This window comes from Octodon degus, unplaced genomic scaffold (genome assembly GCF_000260255.1).
Source record: "Octodon degus isolate 3935 unplaced genomic scaffold, OctDeg1.0 scaffold00119, whole genome shotgun sequence".
Taxonomy (NCBI): domain Eukaryota; kingdom Metazoa; phylum Chordata; class Mammalia; order Rodentia; family Octodontidae; genus Octodon; species Octodon degus.
The window spans coordinates 925,197-949,461 of record NW_004524695.1 but is presented as its reverse complement, the minus strand read 5'-3'; the positions used below and the strand labels follow the sequence as shown (position 1 = coordinate 949,461).

At 42.0% G+C, this 24,265-nt stretch overlaps 3 protein-coding genes and 1 pseudogene across 3 annotated transcripts in view; 3 read left to right on the top strand and 1 right to left on the bottom strand.

The window, feature by feature from the left end:
* The window catches only part of LOC101570866 (E3 ubiquitin-protein ligase TRIM38-like), a 10,645-nt gene extending 8,177 nt beyond the window's left edge, over window positions 1–2,468 (top strand). The window contains exons 7-8 of the mRNA XM_023700019.1: window positions 1,754–2,282; window positions 2,392–2,468. Of these exons, the coding sequence (XP_023555787.1) occupies window positions 1,754–2,280 (527 nt within the window). The 3' untranslated portion in view covers window positions 2,281–2,282; window positions 2,392–2,468. The remainder of the gene's footprint in view (window positions 1–1,753; window positions 2,283–2,391) is intronic.
* A 716-nt stretch (window positions 2,469–3,184) lies between these two features.
* The window catches only part of LOC101584206 (histone H1.1), a 23,852-nt gene continuing 2,771 nt past the window's right edge, over window positions 3,185–24,265 (bottom strand). The window contains exon 3 of the mRNA XM_004640127.2: window positions 3,185–3,266. The gene's annotated coding sequence lies outside the window, so the exon portion shown is untranslated. The remainder of the gene's footprint in view (window positions 3,267–24,265) is intronic.
* On the top strand, window positions 17,128–17,365 carry LOC101584593 (SNRPN upstream reading frame protein). Its single transcript, XM_004640128.2, has one exon. It carries the CDS (start codon window positions 17,128–17,130, stop codon window positions 17,341–17,343), a length of 216 nt encoding a protein of 71 aa, XP_004640185.1. The 3' UTR covers window positions 17,344–17,365.
* Window positions 17,358–18,354, top strand: LOC101584980 (annotated as a pseudogene).

Here is a 24,265-nt window from a genome sequence, read left to right as displayed (position 1 = left end):
CAGAAATATTAATGCTTTTGGTGACAGGATTGTCCCATAGTCCTTGCAGGGACACCATGGGAGATATAGAACAGCACTTTTAAAGTGCTGACCTTTGGAATCCACGTTACAATGTGCCAAGGTCCAGGGAAAGCGACCTGGTACCTCTCGGTCCTCTTTCATGTCTACAACCTGCAATGTTTTCCTATATATTGAATTTGAAGTGGTCCCTAATTATGTACATACTTTCAGGTTTTCCAGTTTTACTACTGAGTATGATGATTTCTTTGTTTCATTTCTTGTGTTCTTGTCTTGTTATGACTATTAGCTATTCAATCTTTTGTTATTTAAAGATGATCACTGTAGTTCACACATTTTATTGCTTCTTTCTTTAATGGCTTCTGGGTGATTACTACAGCCAGTATCTTCTTCTGGTATGTGACTGCCATTTTTCTTTTTCTTACTTCTCTTTTTTCCTTTTCTTTTCTTTTTTCTTTCTTTCTTTCTTTTTTTTTTTTTTTTTTAGAGTACTTTCAAATTTAGGTTAGACATATTTTCTTTGAAGGTTATGAGTTTTATTTTCTAAGACCACAGTCATCACCAAGAATTCACTTTTACACTGGAAAACAAAAAGAAAATAAATATAAGACCAAAGTTAAAGAATGAGATTATAAAATCAGAGCAGACATAAAACTGAGGCTAACATTCAAAACAGTCATATTTTTGAAACACTGAGGTGCATATTAGGTTATTTCTTTGGATTCTTTATGTTTTTCTGATGTGGGTATTCAGAGCTATAAATTTCTCTGTTGTGATCACTTTCATTATATTCAATAAGTTCTGGTATGCTATAGTGGCATTAGAGTTGATTGTAGGGACTGTCTAAATTTTTCACTCATTTGTTCTGTGAGCACGGATTATTCAAGGGTATTGTTTACACTCTTATAGAATGGCAGAGGGTTCTTTTGCCATCCATTTCCAGTTGCATTGCCCTCTAATCTGTTAGTGCACACGGGCTCATTGGATGGATTGAAGTCTGATTCATGGGCTCACATTTGGTCTGTGCTTCAGAAAGTTCCATGTGCTATAGGGAACACTGGACGTTCTGTTGCTGAATCCAAGAGAAACTAGATACCCATTAAGACCATTTGTTTGTAGGTGTGGTGCGGCTCTGATATTTCTATGTACAGATCTTTTGGCCCAATTGATCTGTCTGTCTGTGACAGTGGCGCATCAACATCCCGCACCATAGCTGTGTTGATGCTCATCTGATCTTTTATGGTTAGTTGTGCTGGTTTAATGAAGTTAGGTGCATGAGCGTCCAGCACATCTGTAGTTATGATTGTTATTCCATCCTTCTGTGGATTTCTTCTTGAATGCATTTGTTGTTATGAAATTGAGAATGGAAAAGCCAAATTTCAATCTACCACTTTATTATCTCTGGGAACCTACAAGAAAGAGCTAGGATTTGGACTAACAGCAACCATCTGGTCACTTCTAGCCCTAGGTATCTCTAGTAAGCAAAGATTGCTTTTGGACAGTGTTATTATCCCCTATTGGCTTCCTTGGAAATCCTGGGAATTTAGCTAAGTGACAGGCAAACCTCAGCTCTCTGGGTTCTCCCCAGGAGTCACTGTACCAGATGTGTTGATTCGTACTATAGGCTTACATAGCTACTTAGGGACAAGAATGGGGTTCAACACAGCCTGGTTTGATTAAAAATTCATTGTGTTATTACCATCATGCAAAGTATGTATTTTTCTTTATATTACAGTCAGTGTGACTCTGGATCCAGATACAGCTCATCTTGCCCTAACTCTGTCTGAGGACCGCAGACAGGTGTCCTATCAATGCAGCCAGCCATTTCTCAAAGCTTTGTTCAGGAGATTTGCCATCCTCCCCTGTGTCCTGGGCTGTGAGCGCTTTAGTTCAGGAAGACACTACTTCGAAGTGGATGTTGGAGAAGGAACAGCTTGGGATGTGGGAGTCTGTATGGAAAATGTGCAGAGAGGCTTTGACATGAAGCAGGAGCCCGAGAGTGGGTTCTGGGCCATCAGGCTGTGCACAGAGAACGGCTATGTAGCCCTGACCTCTCCCCCCACTGCCCTTGAGCTGCGTGAGCGACCTCGGGTGGTGGGGGTTGCTCTGGACCATGAGGCTGGAGCTGTGTCCTTTTACAGCATGACCTCTGGCTCCCACATCTTCACCTTCCCCAAGGCTTCTTTCTCTGGTACTCTGCGGCCTTTTCTCAATGTTTATGAACATTCTCCTTTGTTTCTGCCTCCTCCTAAGGAGTTTTAAAAAACAGCATTGTAGGGCCGGGGAGATGGCTCAGTGGAATAAGCGCTTCCCTGGCAAGCGCGAGGCTCTGAGTTCAATCCCCGGTTCCGCAAAAAAAAAAAAAAAAAAAGCAACAGCATTGTCTCTTTGGCTTAGATAGCACTGAATATCTGTGATTACTATAGGACAGAAACTGTAATTTTGTTTTTCAATGCTCTTTCTTCAGGTACATTGGATATCTATTATCACTACTGCTGTTCATACAGATTTGAAACTTCCTACTCTTGCCAAATAGGCAGACAAAAGAGAAAAATAGAAGGGATATATATGGGAAAGGAAGAAGTAAAAGCAATCCTTATTTACTGATGATGTGATTCTTTATATAGAAGTGCCAAGGAATTCTATCAAAAGACTCCTAGAATAAATAAAAAAATTCAGCAATGTAGTAGTGTTATCAGATGAAATATATACCAACAGTGTTTTCCAGGGTCTTACTGTCCCATTCAGTGAATCAACCAGGATGATTGGTGAATGTGAAAGATTACTATTTATTTTTATCTAGGAATAGGAATAAAAGGAAAGGAAATAAAAAAAGAAACACTATCATATTTTGAAGGAAAAAGAGAAGATAGGTCCTCCAAGCAGAATGGACCACTGTAGGAGCAAGGGTGCAGTAGCCCAAAATCAACTGCTGCTGTTTTTATTTCTTCTTCAATAGTTTCTCCAGGTGGTTCACCTTGTTCTCAGGTAGAAGCTTGACATCAGGGTGACAGGTTTGGCACGTTCTTGTGTCAGAAGATTGGCATCCAGTTTCAGGTTCAGTGTGTTCTTGTGTCAGAGGCTTGGTTCTGGATGTAAAGAGTGGCTGGATCTTGAGTTAAGCTTGGAGCTGTTGCTCTGCACCATGGTTAACAGGTCTCTTCAGTTGATGGGTGGTATGCAGTTGTGTCAGCCATGTTGCCAAAATGAGATTTTTCTCATTCAAAAGCAAACAGAAACTGGGAATCCTGGTGGAATGGAACAGAAAGACAGCATTTTAAAGGTCTAGCACTGAAAACCAATTTGTGTCTTCTGCAATCTGGGAAAGAACTTGTTATGTTTTGGGTCTAGCTGTTCTCCCAAAGCCTCATGTAAGTCATGGGGCAGACCCCAGTGGAGGAGCACTGAGTGGCTAGAGATGTTGGGCCAGGGGACCAGGGCAGGGCTCAAGGGACGGGGCCAGAGAGGCAGTGCCAACCCTTAAGCTGACAGTGCAAACCACATCCCCCAGTGGTCTCTCGGAGGTGTGGAGAGGGTCATCCTGGACATGGTGGTGGCCCAGCCTCTCCTCAAGACCCTGCAGAGTAGGGCAGCAGTTTCTGCAATTGAGACCACCTCCTACAGGGAGGAGATGTTTGGACAAGACAGAAGCACTGACCCTTTCTCCTGAGCAAATAAGGCTCTGAGGTCTTGCTACATAATTCAGGCTGTTTTAAACTATGAAACCTCCAGTAACTGTGAGATAAATAAACCTTTCTTTTTCTCATTTTGCATGTTGGGTATTTATTCCAGCAATGAGAAAAGAGTAACTAAGACAGAACTTTATATGGATTTGCTTTTGGGCAGTGGATTAGAATTACAGCCTCATTAATGAGGTGAAGGTCAGTATCATTCTATATTCTGAAGCTTTTACTAAGGAGAAAATGAGTTATTGAGGAAAGCCATGTTTTAGAAAACTGTCTATGAGAGGCTAGAGGCCTTTATGGACCTCTTCTTTTACTGGATACTATCTTTAATTAAGAAATTGGTTGGGGTCTTTAGTTCTTAACCACTGGTCTTGCTGTATTGGCCCAAGGTCATCCAGGGTTTCTAACAGGTACTCTATTACACCAAACTGCAGCATTCATCTATCTGTTGGTTAATCAGGCAAGGGAGGTTGGATGCATTCCCAGCAGGTAAAATGTGCTTTGGCCTTTGGTGGGTTTTGAGAACTGCCCCAATTTTGCAAGTAAATCTCTTCATAGCAAAGGGGTAGAACATTGTGGTTCAATCAAAAATTCATGGGTAAATATTTGCCCTTCAAATTGAGCTGACAAGCAAGAATGAAGATACTCTGACTCAGGATGCTCTCAACTCCCATTATAGCTACAGGTATGGAGGAAGGCTTGGGAGAGGAGGTTAGAACAGAAGGAGCTGCCCCAGTATCTACCAGTAACTACAGGGCTCATCCATGGCATCCAAGGTCATCCAGGGTTTCTCACAGGAGAAGAAGAGATCCACAGACAGGGGAAGTGTAAGCCTCCCTGCGCATCTTCAGTCCTTGTCAGAGTAGATGACAGTGGGGGCTGGCCTACACTGTCTGGGACTGGGAACAGGTAGTGCTTCAGTGACATGAGGTAGGCACTGGCCACCTGACACACGTAACAGTGACTGGGTGATGGCCTGGGGCAGTTGCACATCCAACATCCACAGTGTTTTTACACTTAAAGGAGGAACTCTTTCCTGGATCTTCCATGGATTTTCCTTTAAACCACTTGGAGCCATATGAAGCTTTGCCAATTGTGACAGCTACAATTTTGACCTTTTTCTCAGTCTCATCTGGATCTTCATAGTTGAACACAGAAATGGCCATGTCCGGCAATTGGATTGGAGGCATCTGGGACTCTATCTGAAGTTTTCATAATTTATGCCAAGTACCTAGGCTGATTACCAAGTAAAATGATGTTTCATCCATACCTGTCCCTTGCTGGAGGATGGACCCTAGTTTATGTATTACATGTATGAAAAACTTCTTCCAAGTGACTAATGGAAGACAGTCCAAGAGTTTGTTTTGTCCTGTTTGACCACTTTCACTTTATCATAATTAGCAGATTTCTTAACGCCTCTTTTCATTCCCATGATAAAAGCCACTGTCACTATTCTTTGTCCACTGCTAATACAGTCCCCATTTAGTTCAGTCAGAGGCATAACAACCTCTCTGGGGATCTTCTTCCCTTCTTGTAATATATTGCTCACCTCCATAGTTTCTGTCCTCTAGGATTCTGGCTTTCATCTGAGTTGCAACAAGTGATCAAGATGAACTGGAAATCTCACCATGATAGTTCAAAAGCAAGGATCAAAGCTGGACACCATTTGCACATCCCTAATACCTGTGAAGTCAGCCTAGTCATGGTGGTAAATGTGACACTGAAAAGGGGACCTGGATTCCAGTGATTCCTTTTGACTTCTCAGGGGAGGATGAGTTGTGAGCTAGAAGAGTAGGAAGCTCCACTTTGAGTACATTCTGCAGGACTTAAAGTTATCTCTGAATCCTCTAGATTTATTTCACTGACAAAGAAGCATGTTTTCCATCTGTCTGCATCAATAATTTGACTGAAGAAAGGGAGAGCACAAAATGAGTTTTACTCTTTGTGAATTATTAAAGCAAGTTGTCAGCAACCATAAATCCTGATAACGGATGGCAGCCTCAGAAGCAGAAAGATACAACCCAATCTGTAGAGAGCTTAGTGAGGAAAAAAAGGAAAGAATAAAATTACTTCTTGAATGGAAAACTGAAGACATCCCTGGTTAGAATCAGAATGTGGATTTTAAAAGTATCTGCACAATCAACCCAAATCAGACCCAGACCAGAAGTTCTTTTAAAAATAATGGCTGAATAAGGATTTACATTGTGGTTTTCAGTCTTCATTTTGCCTTAACATCCTACTAGCTTGAGATCAGAGTCATCTGGAGTGACTCAGATTATATGTTCTAGAAGAAAAGTTTGTGGCCAGTTAATATGTATACCTTCTTAACCATCTGTCAGAAGTATAAAAAAAGGATATAAATAAAATGAACTTGCTACTTAAAAAAAATAATAATAAAAAAAAATAAAGTTATCTGGGGATGATGAGGGGGCTGGGGAATACCAGATCCCCCTGGGGCACCAGTGTCTGATGGGACTCTTGAGTCACTTCAGGGCAAGGAGACTGTTCTACTGGTCTGAGCATTACAAGGAGATCGAGGAGACCCTCCAGTGTGGTTAGTCTTCTCATTGGAGGGAGAGACCGATAATGCCCTGAGAGGCAGGGAGGAGTTTGAGGACAGGATCATCAGTGATGTCAGTTTCCTCTGCCTCAGGCTACTCTAATTACCAGAGTGAGATTTTCCAGTGATAGAGTTAACCAAAGTTTGAACAGAGGGAATTTCACTTCACTTTCCATGCTTTTCACACAAATAGTCTAACTCTAAGATTGTACTGTAATTTAAACTTCCATCCTTGGGTTGGGGAGATGGCTCAGTGACTTAAGCATCTGCCTGGCAAGTGCAAGGTCTCAAGTTCAATCCCGGCTACCATAAATAAATAAATAAATAAATAAAAATAAAAAAATAAACTGCCATCCTTTACCCATCTTTTGCCATTCCATAGCTGTTCCTGTATCAACAAAATAAAATGTCTATTCTTAAAAAAAAAAAAATCTCTATTTTTCTAGAAACACAGCTTAGAATATGGAAATAGAAATCTGAACATCTATATAAGTGTCTCCCTGGTTTTTGTGCTTTTCACTTTCATATTATACCCTCACGAATGTGAAACATTTAATTTCTCTGTTTTCAGTGTATTTTGTAGACTCAATTATGGAACCTTGAGGGTAGTAGAAAATCTTTCCTTACATTATCTCTTGATAATCTAAGAGATGCAAACAGGGGTTCCAAGAAGGTAATGATTTATTTCCCTTATATCAGCAAAAAAGTAAGCTGCAAAATAAGTATTAAAGAAACTTGTTATCTCTAGAAATAATCATATGAATAAAGAAACATATCATGAAGGCTATAAAAATTCAGGATGGTTTAGTATTAGAATAACAGTGTAACTCATCACATTAATAAATTGAAAACCATATTGGGAAGATATTTAACATATCCTTCAGGAAATACTGAAAGTTAAAATTAGGTTATATAATATTTTAATGAGAAAGTAAGGAAAAGAAGTAAGAAAGAAATAATAGAATTTAAGCTTGGAATTGATAGTCTGCTCTTAAATGCTATAGGGTCACTGCTTTATAATCCTTTTCCTCTTACTTTTAGGTTTATCACTAAAACAGCCTAATCAATTAGAATTATTCCTTAGGAATATAAAATGATAGTTTTGTTCTTAAATTAGAAAAAAGATTTTGTCTGTTAGCTCTAAGTTACTCTAAGGTAGTCTTTGTTTTTATTAGGTACCATCTACAGAGTTACTCCAATAGCAATCTTCGGAATGGGAAAGAAAAAGAAGATTGCAGATTGCAGATGGGATTCATTTGAGGCTGTGTACTGAATACTGCCACCACACCACACTGCACAGGGAATTTTAAAAATCTTCTCTTTAGAATTGCTGTGATGTAAAGTACACAGTAAAATGTGTTATTTGGGAGACAGACACTAAACTATCAACAATCTTATACAATCTTTTTTTTTTTTTCCCCATGTATTTAGTACAGGGTCTACACAGTCTACAGGGTCACTACGTAGATCAGACTCGTAGTATCCTCCTGTTTTCAGCCTCCCAAGCCTTGGGATTACAGGCTTGTGCCACTGCACCCAGTCTCAGTCACCTTCTCAATGTGCCCTGGGGGTGGGGCCGGCATGGCACACCAGGGATCAAACCCCAACTGCTGGGCTCTGCCTAGGCAGGTGCTTTAATCCCCTGAGCCATCAGGCCAGCCCCAATAATCTTATACAATCTTTTGCTGTCTGCTTTTGCATCCAGAATCTGGGATCACACATGCCCATGACACTAATGCACACCCCTGCCAGTTTCTTCTGCTCTGATAATGTTGGTCAGGGCTGATTTCCTTATATTCAGGAAGTTTTCCCAGGCTTGAGCAATGCATCTTATCCCAGTTTTCTAGCATTATTGTTTGGGAGCCCCTGAAACTGGAAATCGGTCATGTGTATGAGGGCAGAACAAGGCCACAGGGCCTCATGCAGTCAAGATACCTCATTGAAAACAGCATCCTGTCTGGACAATTTCAGCTATTATTCACTAGGCAACCTTGTATCTCCTGATACTAACTTTGCAAATGTACAAATAAATGTCCCTACTGCTGTTCTTTGGGTCCTTTGCCCATCAGGCAAATGGGCCACCTCCTGACCTCAGATATTATCTCTTGTCTTGATTTTCTAAATCCTCTCATCTTTTTCTCCCAGGGACACCTGAGAAATCAATGAGTCCCCTCAATTACTGGATTTTACTTCCTCCATTAACCAGATGAATAGATATCTCTGCCTCTGATGTGCAGCTGCTATCAAGTATTCCTTGTACATATCCATGTACATTTTACATAAGAAGTTAGAAGGATATGAATAAAACATGCCCAAAGGGTTATTTTGTTATTATTTTTTTTTTCTCAAAAAGTCACCTCCAACACCTTTGCATCTTCATTAAGGACTTCAACAAAGATCTATATAGTTAACAAAGTGAATATCTGGACACCTTTCTCATTAATTACAAGACATACACTGCTTTAGAGAGAAGATATACACATAAGTCAATATTATTACAAGAACAAGTCCTGTGGGAAGCAGAGAACAGAGCAGGTCACAGTCATCTGTGTTCTATTTTTCTTTTCTGTGCCTTGCACCATTTTGGTAGCTGGTAGCCAGCAACTGAAGGTTTCATTTCCCACTTGGTGGCAGGGTGGGGGGGCCCATGCTGTCATTGGGATAGCTTGGTGGCCCCATCCCCAAGACTGGGCAGCAGCCATGATGGCCAAACTAGAGCACCACAGCCATGACTGCTTCACATTTGTCCTCTGGGAGTCCTCCCTCCCTCCACACCCACGCAGTGCATTTTGTCTGCTTACAGACAAGCAACAGGAAGAAAAACAGAAGTTCCGCTAGGTTCTCATTCAGAGGTTGCAGGAGTGGGAGAGCATTCGTTTAACCCTCATCTTAAGGACTCCCATTAGCCCACTTAGTCCCCTCTCGCCTGACAAACTTTTAAGTGAGAGAAAAACAGAAGAATTAAAAGACAGAAAACCATTTGTCAAACCTTAACAAACTTGGTGTCTCCATGTACCTTCTGGCTAGTAGGTCAAAGGATGTGGTCAGATGGAGAAGGACATGCCTCAAAAAGGAAGTCAACTGAGTTAACCAAGTAGGTTCTTGATTCTTGTCACAGAGAATTTCTGGGCGCATCCATGATATGTTAGCAGCATTAACGTACACACCTGGAGAGAGTAGCTTGTGAGCCCTCAAGAGAGAGGTACTTTAGGGCATGGAGACAGGAATGCTGGTGTATTTTAGGGGTGGAAATATGTGGAATGTGGGAAGCTACAGAAAACTTTGGGCTCATATTATAGGAGAGAATTGATAGGCCACCCATGTGTAGATAATGGCTCACTGGACAGGTGAAAGGCCTGCTTCATACAAGGAGGAAGGGCCCACTGTTCAGTTTCTAAAATTTTCATTATAGTTTCATTAATACATGTCTGTAATACATAACTATAACATTCATCATGGTAAGTTATTACATGTATGTGAGACCTCTTCATTCTTTTTATCTTTAAAGATGGGTGAAGGACCAGCCAAATAGCTCAGCAGATTAAAGCGCCTGCTTAGGCAGATGCAGGCACCTGGAGTTGGATCCCCGGGCCTGCAGTGCCCGCCCCACCCCTGCAGTGTGCTGAGACAGCAATTGAGACTGGGCATGGTGGCATGTGCCTGTAATCCCAGCTCTTGGGAGGCTGTAAACAGGCGGATCACTCCGAGTCCAGTCTAGTAGTGAAACCCTGAACACCCTGTAGACACTTCCCTAAAATACAAAAAAAGAAAAAAATTTATCTTTGGTTCTGCTGGTTAAATGGATACATTGTCAGCTTGAGTGGAGAACACCAAGCCGAACTGAGTCAGCATGAATATTTGAACAGCATAAAGGGAGAAGGAGCGGGCAGGACTTCAGCTGATTTCCCTTGGAAAAATTTCATTCTGGCTGCTTTTCAACCTCTCTTAGTGATGCAATTACAAATATAGATCCCTAAGCCCTGCTGAATTCCTTTTTTTAAAGCCAGGTTCTGCCATTTAAGCAGAAAAGCCACCATCTAAACTTTATCCCATTCTGTTCTGCTCCCCAAAAATCTTTCTGGTTTAGAGAAGGGGATGGATAGGGCCTATTTCCCAGAAGCATCTCCTGCCAGAGACAGCCTGGGACAGAGATGGCTCCTGGTCCCTCCTCATAGTATCTTGCTCACAGGTCCTCCATGGTGGACCTGAGCATGCCCAGAACCCCAGGTCCTACAGAGGCCTGAGTCCCATCTCTTTCCTATGCTCCATGTGTCGCAGCCTCTATCCCCTCCCTATGTTCCCATCACCTGTGCTTCTCTTGGAGGAAGGGCCTGGTCTGGAGGACCAGGAAGCTCTCTGATTCTCCCCAGCTCTGTTCAGGGCTCACCAGGTCCCAGGACCCTTCTCCACCCTAGCCTCTTACCAGTTCTCTTTCTCTCAGCTCAGGGAGGGAACAAAGAAAGAATAAACTAGGAGTTTTTGATATCTTGATTACTTTTGCCCCTCACTGATTGAGTCTGAGACTTTATAAACCTTATGTGCTGTATGTGCTGCCTGGGTCATCAGGAAGCTGGCCTAGAATCCGAATGTCTCTGTGGCATCCTCCATGGGCCACCCAATTGGCTGAGTGTTACCAACAGTTATAAAGTGATACCTCTGGTGCTGATCGTTCTTGATGCTTGTTAGAATCAGAGGTGTTTCATGGTCCCTTGCTGAGTTATGGCTCCTATAGCAGGCAGCACAGGGATGGAATGTCCTATGGCTGATCTGCCCTATTAACATCAGCCACAGGAATCTATCAGACTATTAAAGAATAGACAGCAAAATGTAGAAGCTGGATTTTAAATTTTATTAAATATTCATTAAGTTGTAAATGGTGATAGATGACAGTGGCTATAACAAAAGACAACATAGTTAGATGTTTATATATGTTCTAAACTCCTATTTCATCCTTTTCAAGAGAAGTCTGTATGGCCAATGGGGAGGGGCAGTAGCAATCAGCTCCTTGCACACAGGTTCAGGGAAGCCGCATTAGCCCTGTGGACATTCTGCTTCCCTCACCTCCACCTCTAAATCTGTCTGACACTGAAACTAAGGAAAAACCATGGCCCCAGCCACCGGCACAAGCAAGATGGAAGTGAGCACCACCTGCTTCATCCACCTGCACCTGATGCTGAGCTCAGTTAACGCTGAGTGTGGGCACTGTTACCGCCAGCTGTGCCCAGAGCTCTGCCTCTGCAGGGCACAACACAGTCAGGAGCGAAGGGTACACTTCGGTACTCTGTGTCAGGCACATTTCACATAGAAGGCCTCTGGGTCAACAAGCAATGAGGAAGCTTCTTTGGACTCTTCAAACAGATGGAGAAGACAGCAAAGGAGCTGGTGTGTGAGCCCATGGAGAGGAGCTCCAGCTCTTCTGAGAAGATGACAGCCAGATCATCCTCTGGTGCTGTGAGCAAGCACCATTGCACCAAGGTGGAGGACTTGTGCCAGAGCTACAAGGTGTGTGCCAGGGCCCAGGCAGGGACCCACTTCCAAGGTCAGAGAGGAACTAAAGCCTAAGATTATGACCCTGCAATGCATGGTCATCTTCAAAAGACTTGTGATTAGGCAGACGCAGAGGCCGGGAGTTCGATCCCCAGGCCTGCCCTGCTGGTCTCACCCCCAGGGCACACTGAGATGGCAATCGAGTCTGGGTGAGGTGGCACACGCCTGTAATCCCAGCACTTAGGAGGCTGTAAACAGGATGATCACTAGGAGTCCAATCTACCCAGTGAGACCCTGTCCTAAAAATAATAAATAAATAAGCTTGTGAAGGATCTTTGATGGCTCCAACCCAAAGCACCCACAATGACACTCAGCGGGGTGCTCAGACTCTGGTCTCCATGCTCTGTGTTATCAAAAACGCCTCTCTAATCTGGGAATATTCAGCCATACACTTGCATAGGTTCTGCTTAACTCCGTGCATACTGTGAAAAAACACATTGTGCAGGACTCTGAAGAAGGATCTGAAAACAGAGGGGTGGAGGAGACGTTTCCTGCAGAGACCCTAGAGTTCCAAAGAGACACAGACCAGTGAAGTGACTGCTCTAAGTAGCTTCTACTCTGAAAAAACAAAGGCTGGTTTTGTTTCACCACTCCAGTCTCACACTCAAAATTTACCTTTTCATAAATTCTAGTACTGATATAAATCTTTCGCTTTTTCTTTGCAAAGGTAAAAAGGGTATATATTCACAAGAAACAAATATAACTCTTAATTTCAAATCTATGGAAGGAAAACACACACACAGTCTTCTAAGTCCTAGATCTCAGAAATGAGAAGCTAGATTCCAATAATGACTGATTTAGGTGACAAAAGGGGCTAGAGGTGAGCAGTAGTCCCAGTCAAGTACACAAATTTAACTTGCATGTGCAAAGGTACAACGAGAGGCTTTCTTGTCTCACCATGACCAGGCCATAGGGTATATAAAGACAGGCAGGTGGGGACAGGAAAGGATGCACTGGGTTCCAGGACCTTGACTGTCTACTTCCAGTCCCCATCCTATAACACAGTGTCACCTGTCCCTGAGGCATTTTCATTTGAGGAATGATGGGCCAGCCACACTGAGAAATTCACCCAGGTACTCTTTAAATAAAAGGAGTATTAATCCACACATCCCCCCTGCATACTCCCATCCAAAGCATAAGAAAAATTCCCTGCTATGCTGACATGTATTGGAGTGCTGGCATTCCCATTAGGTGTCTAGTGAAGCATGAAACAGAATAGACTTTACATACCCTTTTTCCCTTTGGAAAAAGGAGGAGAAGCTGTGACAAAACTGATTCAACTCCAAGAAGAAAGTCCATGGCAGTGCAAATAATTGACTGGCAGGTAAGAGTCTGAATTCATTGATCTCAAACTGTTTTCTATTCTAGAGTTTAAGTGCAGGGACTGATTAGGGCAAAGCACAGTGACAGTTTATTTTCACCATGTCACACCAGGGAGATGAAATCCAAAGAAGAAACCTCTGTGCTACACTTTTCTTTTTATGTTTGTGCAATCTTATCAGCATGCTCTTCCATCTTCTAACAGTACTTGTCTGGGACTATTAATCACTCAGTCAGAATAGGAAAATTATCTGCCTAAAATAGCCTTGGCTGGCTTTCACATTTCACAACCATCATCCAGATATGTGGTCTTCAACATTGTCGTGTTGTCCCATTTATGTGGTGCAGGGTCTGGCCCGCAAACCCACAGGTTCTGAGCCCACCACCAAAAGTAGTCAGATAGCAGGCTGCTTTTCATGAGACCAACTCAAGCTGTAAGAAGCATCCTAGCTGCCACTAGAACCTGCACACTTGCACCTGAAGGATGCAGGCTTTCGAACCATTTCCACAGCTCTCCAGGCTTCAGATTATCAGACACACATTCCTTTGTGGAAGTATCTTTGGAAACCATTAGCTGACAGTCCAAGTGAAAGGCCGGGGTCCTCCTTCTATGTTCTGCCTTTTTTTATGTGTGAAAATTAAACAGCAGCTTCCAGAGAATGACCTTACTTCCATCACTTCTGGGATTTTAGGCACTGGGGATGGCTCTGACTGGAAAAAACGCAAAGCCCTTGAACACAAGAACTGAAGCTGCATTCTCTCTTTCATAAAAACTTTCTCTTCATTCTAAATGAATGTTGATTCTGTGATAAGATCATAGTCATAGAGACATTGTAAAACATTTTTTTCTTGTATTTAGGACAGGGTGTACATGGTCTCATTGTGTAGATCAGACTCCTACTGATACTCCTGTTCACAGCCTCCCAAGTTCTGGGATTACAGGTGTACACTACCACACCCAGTCTCAATGGCCATCTCAGTGCACCTAGGGGCGGGGCCGGCATGGCAGGCCTAGGGATCGAACTCCTGGCCCCTGCGTCTGCCTAAGCAGGTGCTTTAATCCACTGAGCTATTTGGCCATCCTTGACATTGTAAGAATTTTAAAAATACTTCTAGAACTTTCAACACTAAATCTCAAATGAAAGCTAAGTCCACAAAGTACCTTGTTTGGTTTAGTTAGCCTATAAATAATGATGATTAAGGTGACTCAACATGTGAATGAGTATTTCTCAGTTAACCATAAGAAAAGGCAGCCTCACCCGGAAACTAACTAACTAGCTAACTCTCTCTCTCTCTCTCTCTCTCTCTCTCTCTCTCTCTCTCTCTCTCCCTGTCTCTCTCTCTCTCAAGAATTCTTCAGCAAGAAAAGAATTCTTCAGTGCCTTAAAATCTACTCTTGGTGAAGCTATTTACCAGCTTTTGCTCTTAGGTTTTCTCTCAACTTCAGACACACCTTATAATACTCTATGGAAAGTATGTGCACTTGTAACTGATAAAGTACTTGAACTCATTTCTATTTCCACAACTAAAGTGTCTGGTACTGTTGCTCTACCTCCTTCCTGGATCGGCTCTGGAAAAGGAAATTATTCAGGTGACTATAGAAAAATCAAGGTCAATCTCTCCCACTTGTGTTAGCAGAACCCTTAGGACTGGGGGGATCATTGAAAACATATTATAGCTACCGGTTACACTTTTTTTGTTTAGTAAAATACACAAAATATATATTTATCATTTTTACTATTTTAGGTGTGCTGTTTAGCATTTTCTTGTTGTGAAACCATCACATGTGTACCGCCAAATTTCTTCCAAAGTGAAAGGACTGTCTCCATTAAAACTAGTTCCTTATTCTGCATTTTGCAATCACCTAGTTAGAATTGTACTGATTTCTGTTCCCATGAATTTAATTATTGCAGGAACTTTATATAAATGAAGTCTCTAATATTCATCCCTTTGTTTTTTGCTTATTTCATTTAACAGAATATCTTCAAGATTCATCATTGTATTATAAGATAGATTTTATCTTTTTTTAAGGTTGGGTAATAGAAGTTTCCATTGCATCTGCATTCCACATTTCATATATCCATCTATCCAAAATCTTTCCTTATACTTTTCACCTTACTTTCTTCCCTCTAAAAAGAAAACCAGAGACAAAAGAAAAAAAAAAATCATGTCTGACTTTAAGAATATCCAAAATTTTCTGCATAAGGAAGAGAAGTCCTCTCTCTGGAAGTTGGAGAACAGAGCAATTGCTGAGGTGACCAAAGGAGAAGAGGCAAACCTGCAGCAGAAAAGCGATAAAGCTGAAGACCACCTTGCACATGGTAGACAAACATTCCATTGCTGCACTACACTATGCCGCCAGCCTTTTTCTTTTCTTTTTCTTTCTTTTAATTTTAGGACAGATTTTGCTCAGGCCAGTTTTCAACATTTGATTTTCCTAGCTCAATCTCATGAGTATCTGACATTCCAGTTGTTTGCCACCATGTCCAGGTAATCTCTGTCTCTTTTCCTCTCTCTGGCAACAGTGGACAAGATGGGTATTATGGACTCCCAAGTTGGGTCTTCCTGGAATGTATGGTCAGTCTGCAGTCAACACAATATCTCACTCTGCTGGACAAACATGAAACACACGAAATATCCTCATGGATTTACTTCCCAGAGGAGGATTTCTCTTTGGGTCTTTCCTCCATTGTCTGTTTTATCCAAGCCCTACCCCCTGACAGTGTCTTGTGTGTCCTCCTGTATAGTTTATGGTCTCTAATAAGGAAAGTTCCCTTTACCCGCCAAGTTCACTTCGAGTTATATTTTTTCTCTTTCTCCTTTTTAGACTAACATCTCTGCATGCCCCCTGGAGTAGATTAGGAGTCCTGTGTGCAGATAGAATTGCTCTGATTGGTTGGTGAAGATGAGGGCTAAGAAACAGCTGTGGGGTAGAGAAGGACTGCCTACATACAGAGAAACTGACCAGAAACTCAGAAAAAGGACAGAAGTCTATTGAATCCATAAATGCTGAAGCTGCATGAAAGATAAGTTTCCCTAGGCAGTTACAGTCTCTCCCTAAGGCAGGCTCTCTCTTTTGAATACACAGTTGAGCAGCAATTCTGAAGGAAATACTGAATCTATAGCTTGGAGAATGGAGCCTCTCTTCTAGTTCCCTCAGCAGAACCCTGTGCTCAGCAAGATGGGCCACAAGGCAAGCTCTCAAAGAGATAAATGAATGACAGAGGACTTAAAACCTAAAAACTATGTTTGTTCTGGAGGAACAAAGATGGTTTTTCCTTGAGGAATAAGTTGGCTGGTGTTTTACTTTCACATTGCTGGCACAAAATACCTTGCACATACAATTTAGAGGAGAAGTTTATTTTGGTTCACAGTTTTAGAGATGGTTCACCAACACCAAGGAAACCTGCTCTTGTCCTGGCAGTCAGGAAGCAAAGAGAGAAGGGAAGAGCTGGGAGGAATAGGCCCTTAAGCGACACCCCCAGCAACCTGTATCTTACTCTTCCTGGGCCCCACCCTTAACTGCAAGTTGGCTATAGCATGATCCAACCCTCTTCCAAAAACCCCACCTATGGCCACCATGAGGCTTTAAGCAGACACTGGATGTAAACCATAACAGCCTGTGTTGTCATACTGTGGCTGGACCCCGAGTCTCAGGGAATCTAAACACTGCAGGGCTCTGTAAGGAGGCAGTAGGTTTCTAACCTTAGGATGTTTGACCTCAGTTACTTTTAAGTTTGGATATTTAAGACAATGAGCTTGTGGTGCTACCAAGGCCTAGATTTCAATCACATGCACACTCAGCGGAGAACGACTTGGTATCTGTCCAGAAGATTTCTCTTATACTTTCATCTCAAAGTGGTGGTTATGGGTCCTGCACTTTCAGTTACTTACATCATCACTAGCAAGCAATAATAAAAATTTAGTATGGGTGTAGAAAAAAATGACTATAAAACACGGAACAGGGCGTCTCACGGAGGAGCGGGCCGAGGCGCGATGGAGCGAGCCAGGGATCGCTTACATCTGAGAAGAACTACAGAACAGCACGTGCCAGAGGTAGAAGTCCAAGTGAAACGTAGACGAACTGCTTCCTTGAGCAACCAAGAGTGTCACTTGTACCCCAGACGTTCTCAGCAGCACCAAATTCCTGTGGTGGATTTCCAGGCAGAGCTGAGACAGGCGTTCTTAGCTGAGACCCCCAGAGGTGGTTAAACTCCATTGGAACATCAAGACTCTTACCTGCTGGTTGTGAAACATCTGAACACCTTGCGTTGTCTGTAGGAGAACCTGCGTCATACTTTTATAGCTGTACCTTAGGTGTTAAGGCTCCTGAAATTTTATCGTTGACACTGGATTTGGTGAAACAGCAATCATGACGGTGGGCAAGAGCAGCAAGATGCTGCAGCACATCGACTACCGTATGCGCTGCATCCTGCAGGATGGCCGCATCTTCATCGGCACCTTCAAGGCTTTTGACAAGCACATGAACTTGATCCTCTGTGACTGCGATGAGTTCAGGAAGATTAAGCCAAAGAATGCAAAACAGCCTGAGCGTGAAGAGAAGAGGGTTTTGGGTCTGGTCTTGCTCCGTGGGGAGAACTTGGTGTCCATGACTGTGGAAGGGCCACCCCCTAAGGATACTGGCATTGCTTGGGTACCACTTGCTGGAGCTGCAGGAGGCCCTGGGGTTGGGAGGGCAGCTGGCAGAGGTGTACCAGCCGGTGTACCAATTCCCCAGGCTCCTGCTGGCTTAGCAGGCCCGGTCCGAGGAGTAGGGGGTCCATCCCAACAGGTAATGACTCCACAGGGAAGAGGTACTGTGGCAGCTGCTGCTGTGGCTGCAACCGCCAGCATTGCTGGAGCTCCCACCCAGTACCCACCAGGAAGGGGGACTCCACCTCCTCCTGTAGGCAGAGCGACCCCACCTCCAGGTATTATGGCTCCTCCACCTGGTATGAGGCCACCCATGGGCCCGCCAATTGGGCTTCCTCCTACTCGAGGGACACCAATAGGCATGCCCCCTCCAGGAATGAGACCCCCTCCACCGGGCATCAGAGGTCCACCTCCCCCAGGAATGCGTCCACCAAGACCCTAAGCTACTGTTGACCTATATCTGTTAACTTTTTCCCCTGAAAAGTGCATCTTGTGAATTGTGTAGATTATTTGTGAGCTTTTTGTCCCCTCTTTCTGCATTAATAACAGCTAAAAATAAATGCATAGAGCAACTAAAAAAAAAAAATAAAAAATAAAAAATAAAAAAATAAAACATGGAACAAAACTTCAGTGACAGTTGAAGATAAAATTAGGTCTGATAACTGAATATACTCAGGGAACAAAGACAGGACTTTTAAAGGAGCAGATCTTTGTTCAGTCCCATGTCACCTTCTTTCCCTTAGTAATCCAAATAGTCTGTTCCCAGGTATCAGTATCTTGCTTTGTGCTTTTACCAGTCCCCAGACATAACTGTACCTCCACTAGAAGCAAGTTTGTCTTTCCTGCACATATACCCAGAGGGCTGAACACTGCAGAAGATAATTGCCGCATTTGGGACTTCTCAATATAAACTCTTGGACACAGACTTCATTTGGATTTCCTGCTTTGTCCATCTGTCCTACTGAGCTGCTAAGATTTTTCCTATGTCCACTTCATTTGTTCAATGAATATTACTAAGTATCCATTTTGTATTTGGCTTTAATGCAGGTATTAGGGATCTCATGGTAAATAAGCAGACTCTTCCTTCATGGGACCAACATGCTATCTGACTACTGCTTCATACATTCTGTTCTCTAAGCTCTGAGCTCTTCCCAACCCTTTATATCACTTTCAGCAGGCACCTTATTCTCACACATCCTTTTGTGGAAACTAGTGACTATCACAGCAGAATGCTAATGTCAGTAGAATGACTAAACTGTTCACCATCTTTTACTCTTTGCATATTTAAAATCAAAAAGTGTCAGGGCCAGCAAGATAGCTCAGCAGACTATGTACCTGCTTAGGCAAGCACAGGGACCTGGGGTTCAATCCCTGGCACATGTTGCTCTAGCCCTGCCTCTAGGCACACTGAGCCAGCCATCAAGACCAGGGGTGGTGGTACACACCTGTAATCCCAGTACTGGGGAGGTTGAAAACTGGAGAACCACTATAAGTCTGAGCTGTGTAGTGAGACCCTGTACCAAATACATTTTTAAAAAAAGAAGTGTCATTTTAGGATGCTAAAAAGGATAAATTAAATAGAGTACAAAAGAGAATATGGTGAATAGAATAGGTATGACAGACCTGAATGGAGCAGCAAGAAATATGAGGCAGCTCAGGGTGGTCAGAGGTGACGATTCCACCCCAACCTACTCATGAAGGTTTAGTTTCTTCTAACTTCATTGATGGAGGTTTGCTACCAGCATCTCCCAATAGGTCCTAGAGGACAGTACTGGCAAGAGACTTCTCACTCACTTTCTGTTCACATTTTGTGTATGCACCACAGCAAGGGTTCCAACTGGCAGCAACAGTTGGCAGGAATAGCTTCAGCCACATTGTTTTCCATAGATGTACCAGTGGCGCAGAGCATGAGCAGCCTATAGTGGGCACTGGTACCTACTCTACATAGATTCAAATAAAACCAAGCAGCCCCTGATTTGTAGTGTCTGCCCTTCTCTTTGCACCATTACTCCCACCATCATACACTTTTAGACTACGAGTGTGACTCACACGGAATTGCAAAGGAATGCACAGTAGCTCGCCATGGAGTTGTGAGGTGTGAGCAACAGCAATAACTGAAATATTGGGACTGCTGGGTATTTGTTAACTTTAAAAATATGTATGTTGTTAGAGGTTTATATAATTTAATTCTAAATACTTACTGAGCTAACAATTCTATTGTCACATAACACAGACAGCACACTTCTATCCAGTGATGTGAGGATACTGTTATCTCAGGTTGTAGCCAAGAAAACTAGATTCCTGGGACACTAGGTAGTCAAATATCAGGGTTCAGGAAGTGGTAGATCTTTCAACCTCCAAGACCTGGGCAATTTCTGTACCCTTACATCCTGACAGCTGGATAATAGGTTCTCCTTTTGGGCACTGGCTTCTGTCACTCAGGAGTAATACTTCTGATGTTTGGTCTCCCAACTTGGCCTCCGTCTTGGAGGAGGATGAAAAAATTAGCCACAGTGATGCACAATACTATGGTTTGAAAGTGTCCTTCCAAGTACACATGTTAGAGACTTTGCAAAGTGTAAAAAGGAAGGCTTTGAAAGGGTGATTAGAACATGAATGTTTTACCCTCATGAATGGATTGTTATCATGGTAGCAGGTTTGTTATCAAGAGATAGATTTGGAATAAAAGTGAGTTCAGCCCCTCTGTTCTCTTGCCCTTCTTCCCTATCTCTGCCTTGGAATGACATAGTGAGGTCCACACCACATGCCAGCATCATGCTCTTGGGCATCCCAACCTCCAGAACTGACACATAAATTTCTGTTGGCTATAAATTACTTAGTTGTAGGTATTCTGCTGTACTCCCACACAGACAGTGTGAAGCCAATTCTCATCCCAGGGCCTAACACCAGACAATGATGATAAACCATAAAACCTCTTGTTCACTTTGATAGACATTTAGTGAAGGAAATAATGACGTATAAGGTAGGGACTGCGGAGGACAAGCACAGAAGCTTGGATAGTGGTCACTTTTGCTTCTCCTTACACACCAAGGAGCCCTCTGTGTCTTACCTGTTTGATGACTTCCTCCCTCCAGGTACAGGACCACTGTGGATGCTAAGATCCTCCCACTGGCTCCTCCTCTCACCCAGGGCTTCCCTGACCATGATACTTACTATTGATATTAGTTTTGATATTAGTTTTGCTACTTAGAAATGTAGGACATAGCCTTGGATCTCTACAGTTTTGTATCTGTATTTCACATTCAATGTTTGGTCTCATATGCCCACAACTACACAGCTGAAGGCTATATAAGTAACTACTTGAGGCCTAAATTTTCTGTGAAGAACATTCTTTTGTCACATGGCACTATGATATCTTATTCTCCTGAAAGAAATATTACAGAGGCACCTGGGAATGAGAAATAAAAATAGCCAGAGGAACAACAAATAGTACTATATGCAGTGAATGGCCACATGCATATTTCATTTAGTTTTTTGTTTGTTCTTTATAGTGTTGGGAATTAAACACAGGACCTCACAATGTGCTACATTTCTAATCCTTTCTCAAAAATTTTGGGACAGGATCTTACTAAGTTGTCTAGGCCTGCCTCAAAGTTTTTAGAACCCCTTCCCCGGTCTTGCGACCTAGTATCTGGGATTACAGGTGATACCACCACAGCCAATTTAGTATTGTTCCCTTCAGTATCTTTTAAATAATTCCTAAATGTAGGCATTCTGGCTTAAGAGTTAAATAGGTTATGTCATCTTATTAGATATTGCTAAACTCTTCTCCATAGGGATAGTGCCAGCAGTATTGGAGAGTGTCTGCATATTTCCTACAGCATGTTGTAAAGAAAGTCTGCAACTTTGGAATTGTCAAAGTTGGTATATTTTTCTCAAGTTGAAGTTGAGAAGTTGTATTCCAGGGTAGTTTTTAATCTGCATTTTTCTTATTGTGAGCAAGACTGAGATCATGTTTAATTTTACTTTTTATGTAGTCATTTCTTTTACCCATTTTTCTAAGTGTTGTTGTCTTTTTTAGTAGTATATTGAAATTCTGTATTATATATTTGTGATATTAGCTTCTACCTATGAAGTTGGTTTCAATTTTTTTCTCATTTGGTCAAATATCGTGTGATTTTTTTCCATTAAAAACTAAACAAAAGTTACTAATATTTTCTACTATATCTAGATTTTCAATTAGAAATTAAACTAAAAACTTAAATAATAAAAGGAAAATATGTACAGCAGAATTACTCCATATTTTAATAGTATCAGTAGCTCCCAAATGATCCATTAATTCAATGCAATCATAATCATATTCCCAGCAAGACTGTAGGAATTATCCAACAGGGTCCATAGTCAATAAGAAAATATAAAAGACCAAGAATAGCCTAGGAATTATTGAAGTTTCTATGGAAAATTAAAACTAATAAAGTGACAATAAACATTCTGGCATTGGTGCAAAAGCAGACAAACCAACCAATGGAACAAACAGGACCATACAGACAAGCAGCCCATGGGCAGGTCCACACAAATGTTGGTCTATGGTTCCTAAATAAAATGGCATGATAAAATAATGAGGAAAAAAAATGACTTTTAGAAATAGACACTATGGAGACAGTTTCATATTATTTTATTAAGAGAAATAAAAAATAAAAAAAAATTAACCCCTACCTCATACAATACACGTAAAAGAATCTCACTAGATGTAAATGTGAAGCCTACCTTCTAAGAATGTGCAGTAGGAATTTAACCTTAACCAAAAAAAGGTACTGGATTTCCCCTCAACTTCTTGGAGGTGACCTCTAGGCTCTTGGAATGTCCTACTCTGTAAGACTGACTGCCTTTATTTAACTGGAGTTATTGGCCCGAGACAGTCAATGAGGCAACAATGATAGCAGTTTTAGGCCACCAGTATCTGCTGGACTTCTGGAGGGGATGGAGACTTAAAGTCAGCCCTGTGAGTAACCAAACACAGAACTCCAACAAAAACTCCAGCCACTAAGGCTCCAGTGAGCTTCTTGCATGGGCAGGAACTCTGTGTCCCACCGTGAGTTAATGCTGGGAAGTGACAGTGTTCATACAGCACTTGGACAAGCTTGGATGTTCACAGTGGGAACTTCCTTGCAGTGTGCCTGAATGTCCTAGAGCTTCTATAACAAAAAACAAAGTGCCAAAGAAGGGGTGGTAGCTTAAAGCAACACACTTATTGTCTTTCAGTTTTGAAGGAGAGAAATCTGAATCTAGGAATCAGCAGAACTGTGACTGTCCTGAACTCCTGGAAGTTTCTGGCAACCTGTGGGACACCTTGGCTTGCAGCTGCATGACTATGGTATTTATTTATTTATTTATTTATTTATTTATTTATTTATTTGTTTGATTCAGGTTCTCACTACATACCAGACTCCTAGTGATCTCCTGTCTCAGCTTCTCCAATGCTGGGATTATAAGCATGTGCCACCACACCCAGTTTCGGGGGGCACCTGTCTCTATCTTTGTCACCCCTGTCATGAATCTCTGTGTCTCTGTCATGTGGCCACCTTACAAGGACACTAGTTCCTCTTTTTATCATCAGCTCATGGTGCTCCACTATGACCTCATTGTGACATCTGCAGTAACCCTATTTCCAAAGAGGGCCACATCCTGAGATACTAGGAGTTAGAAATTAAACATATCTTCTTGAGAAGAGGGGAGAATAAGGTGCCAGGTCAGTATATAACAGTTCGTTATGTGTTTCTTTCATTGCTAACTTTAATCAATGTCCTCCCTGGGCAATAACTAACTGCAAATAATGAATATTTCCAGCATATTATTAACTGCAGTTTAGTTGCATCTCCAGCAACTTAAAAATGGCATTAAAAGAACAGGTAGTTTCAGAACTATGATTGCTCTCCTAATGTCACAAGAATATAAAAATGGGACCTTGGCATAGAAAATAACTCAAGATATGCAAAAAGTTTTAGCCTGAAAAAGCACTGTGATTAACTTACAGTACGTTATCAAAAACATTTTTTAGAAGAATGAAAAGATATCTGCAGCACATAAAATGTACTGGGCAGAGGGCTTGTGCCAGAATTAAAAAGAGAAAAATAATTATTTTAAAACAGCAAACAAAACAACCTGTCATGAGCAGAATTGCACTTCCATCCCCACATATTGAAACTGTAACCTCTAAGTGGACCAGATTTAGAGACCAGGCCTTCAGAAAGATAATTAAGGTTAAATCAGGTCATAATGGTGGGGTCCTACTCAGATAGCTCTATTGTCCTTATAAGAGGAGGAAGAAACATGAGCTCACACTCCCTAGGTATGAATATGGACGACATGGGGATAATGTGGCCCAGGCAGATAGCTCTCACCAAAGGTTGCACCTCCACTTGAAATTTCTGGCCCCCAGAATTAGGAAAACTAATTACTTTTATTTAAACTATCCATCCTGGGGTGTTTAGCTATAACAGTCCACATAGACTAACACAAC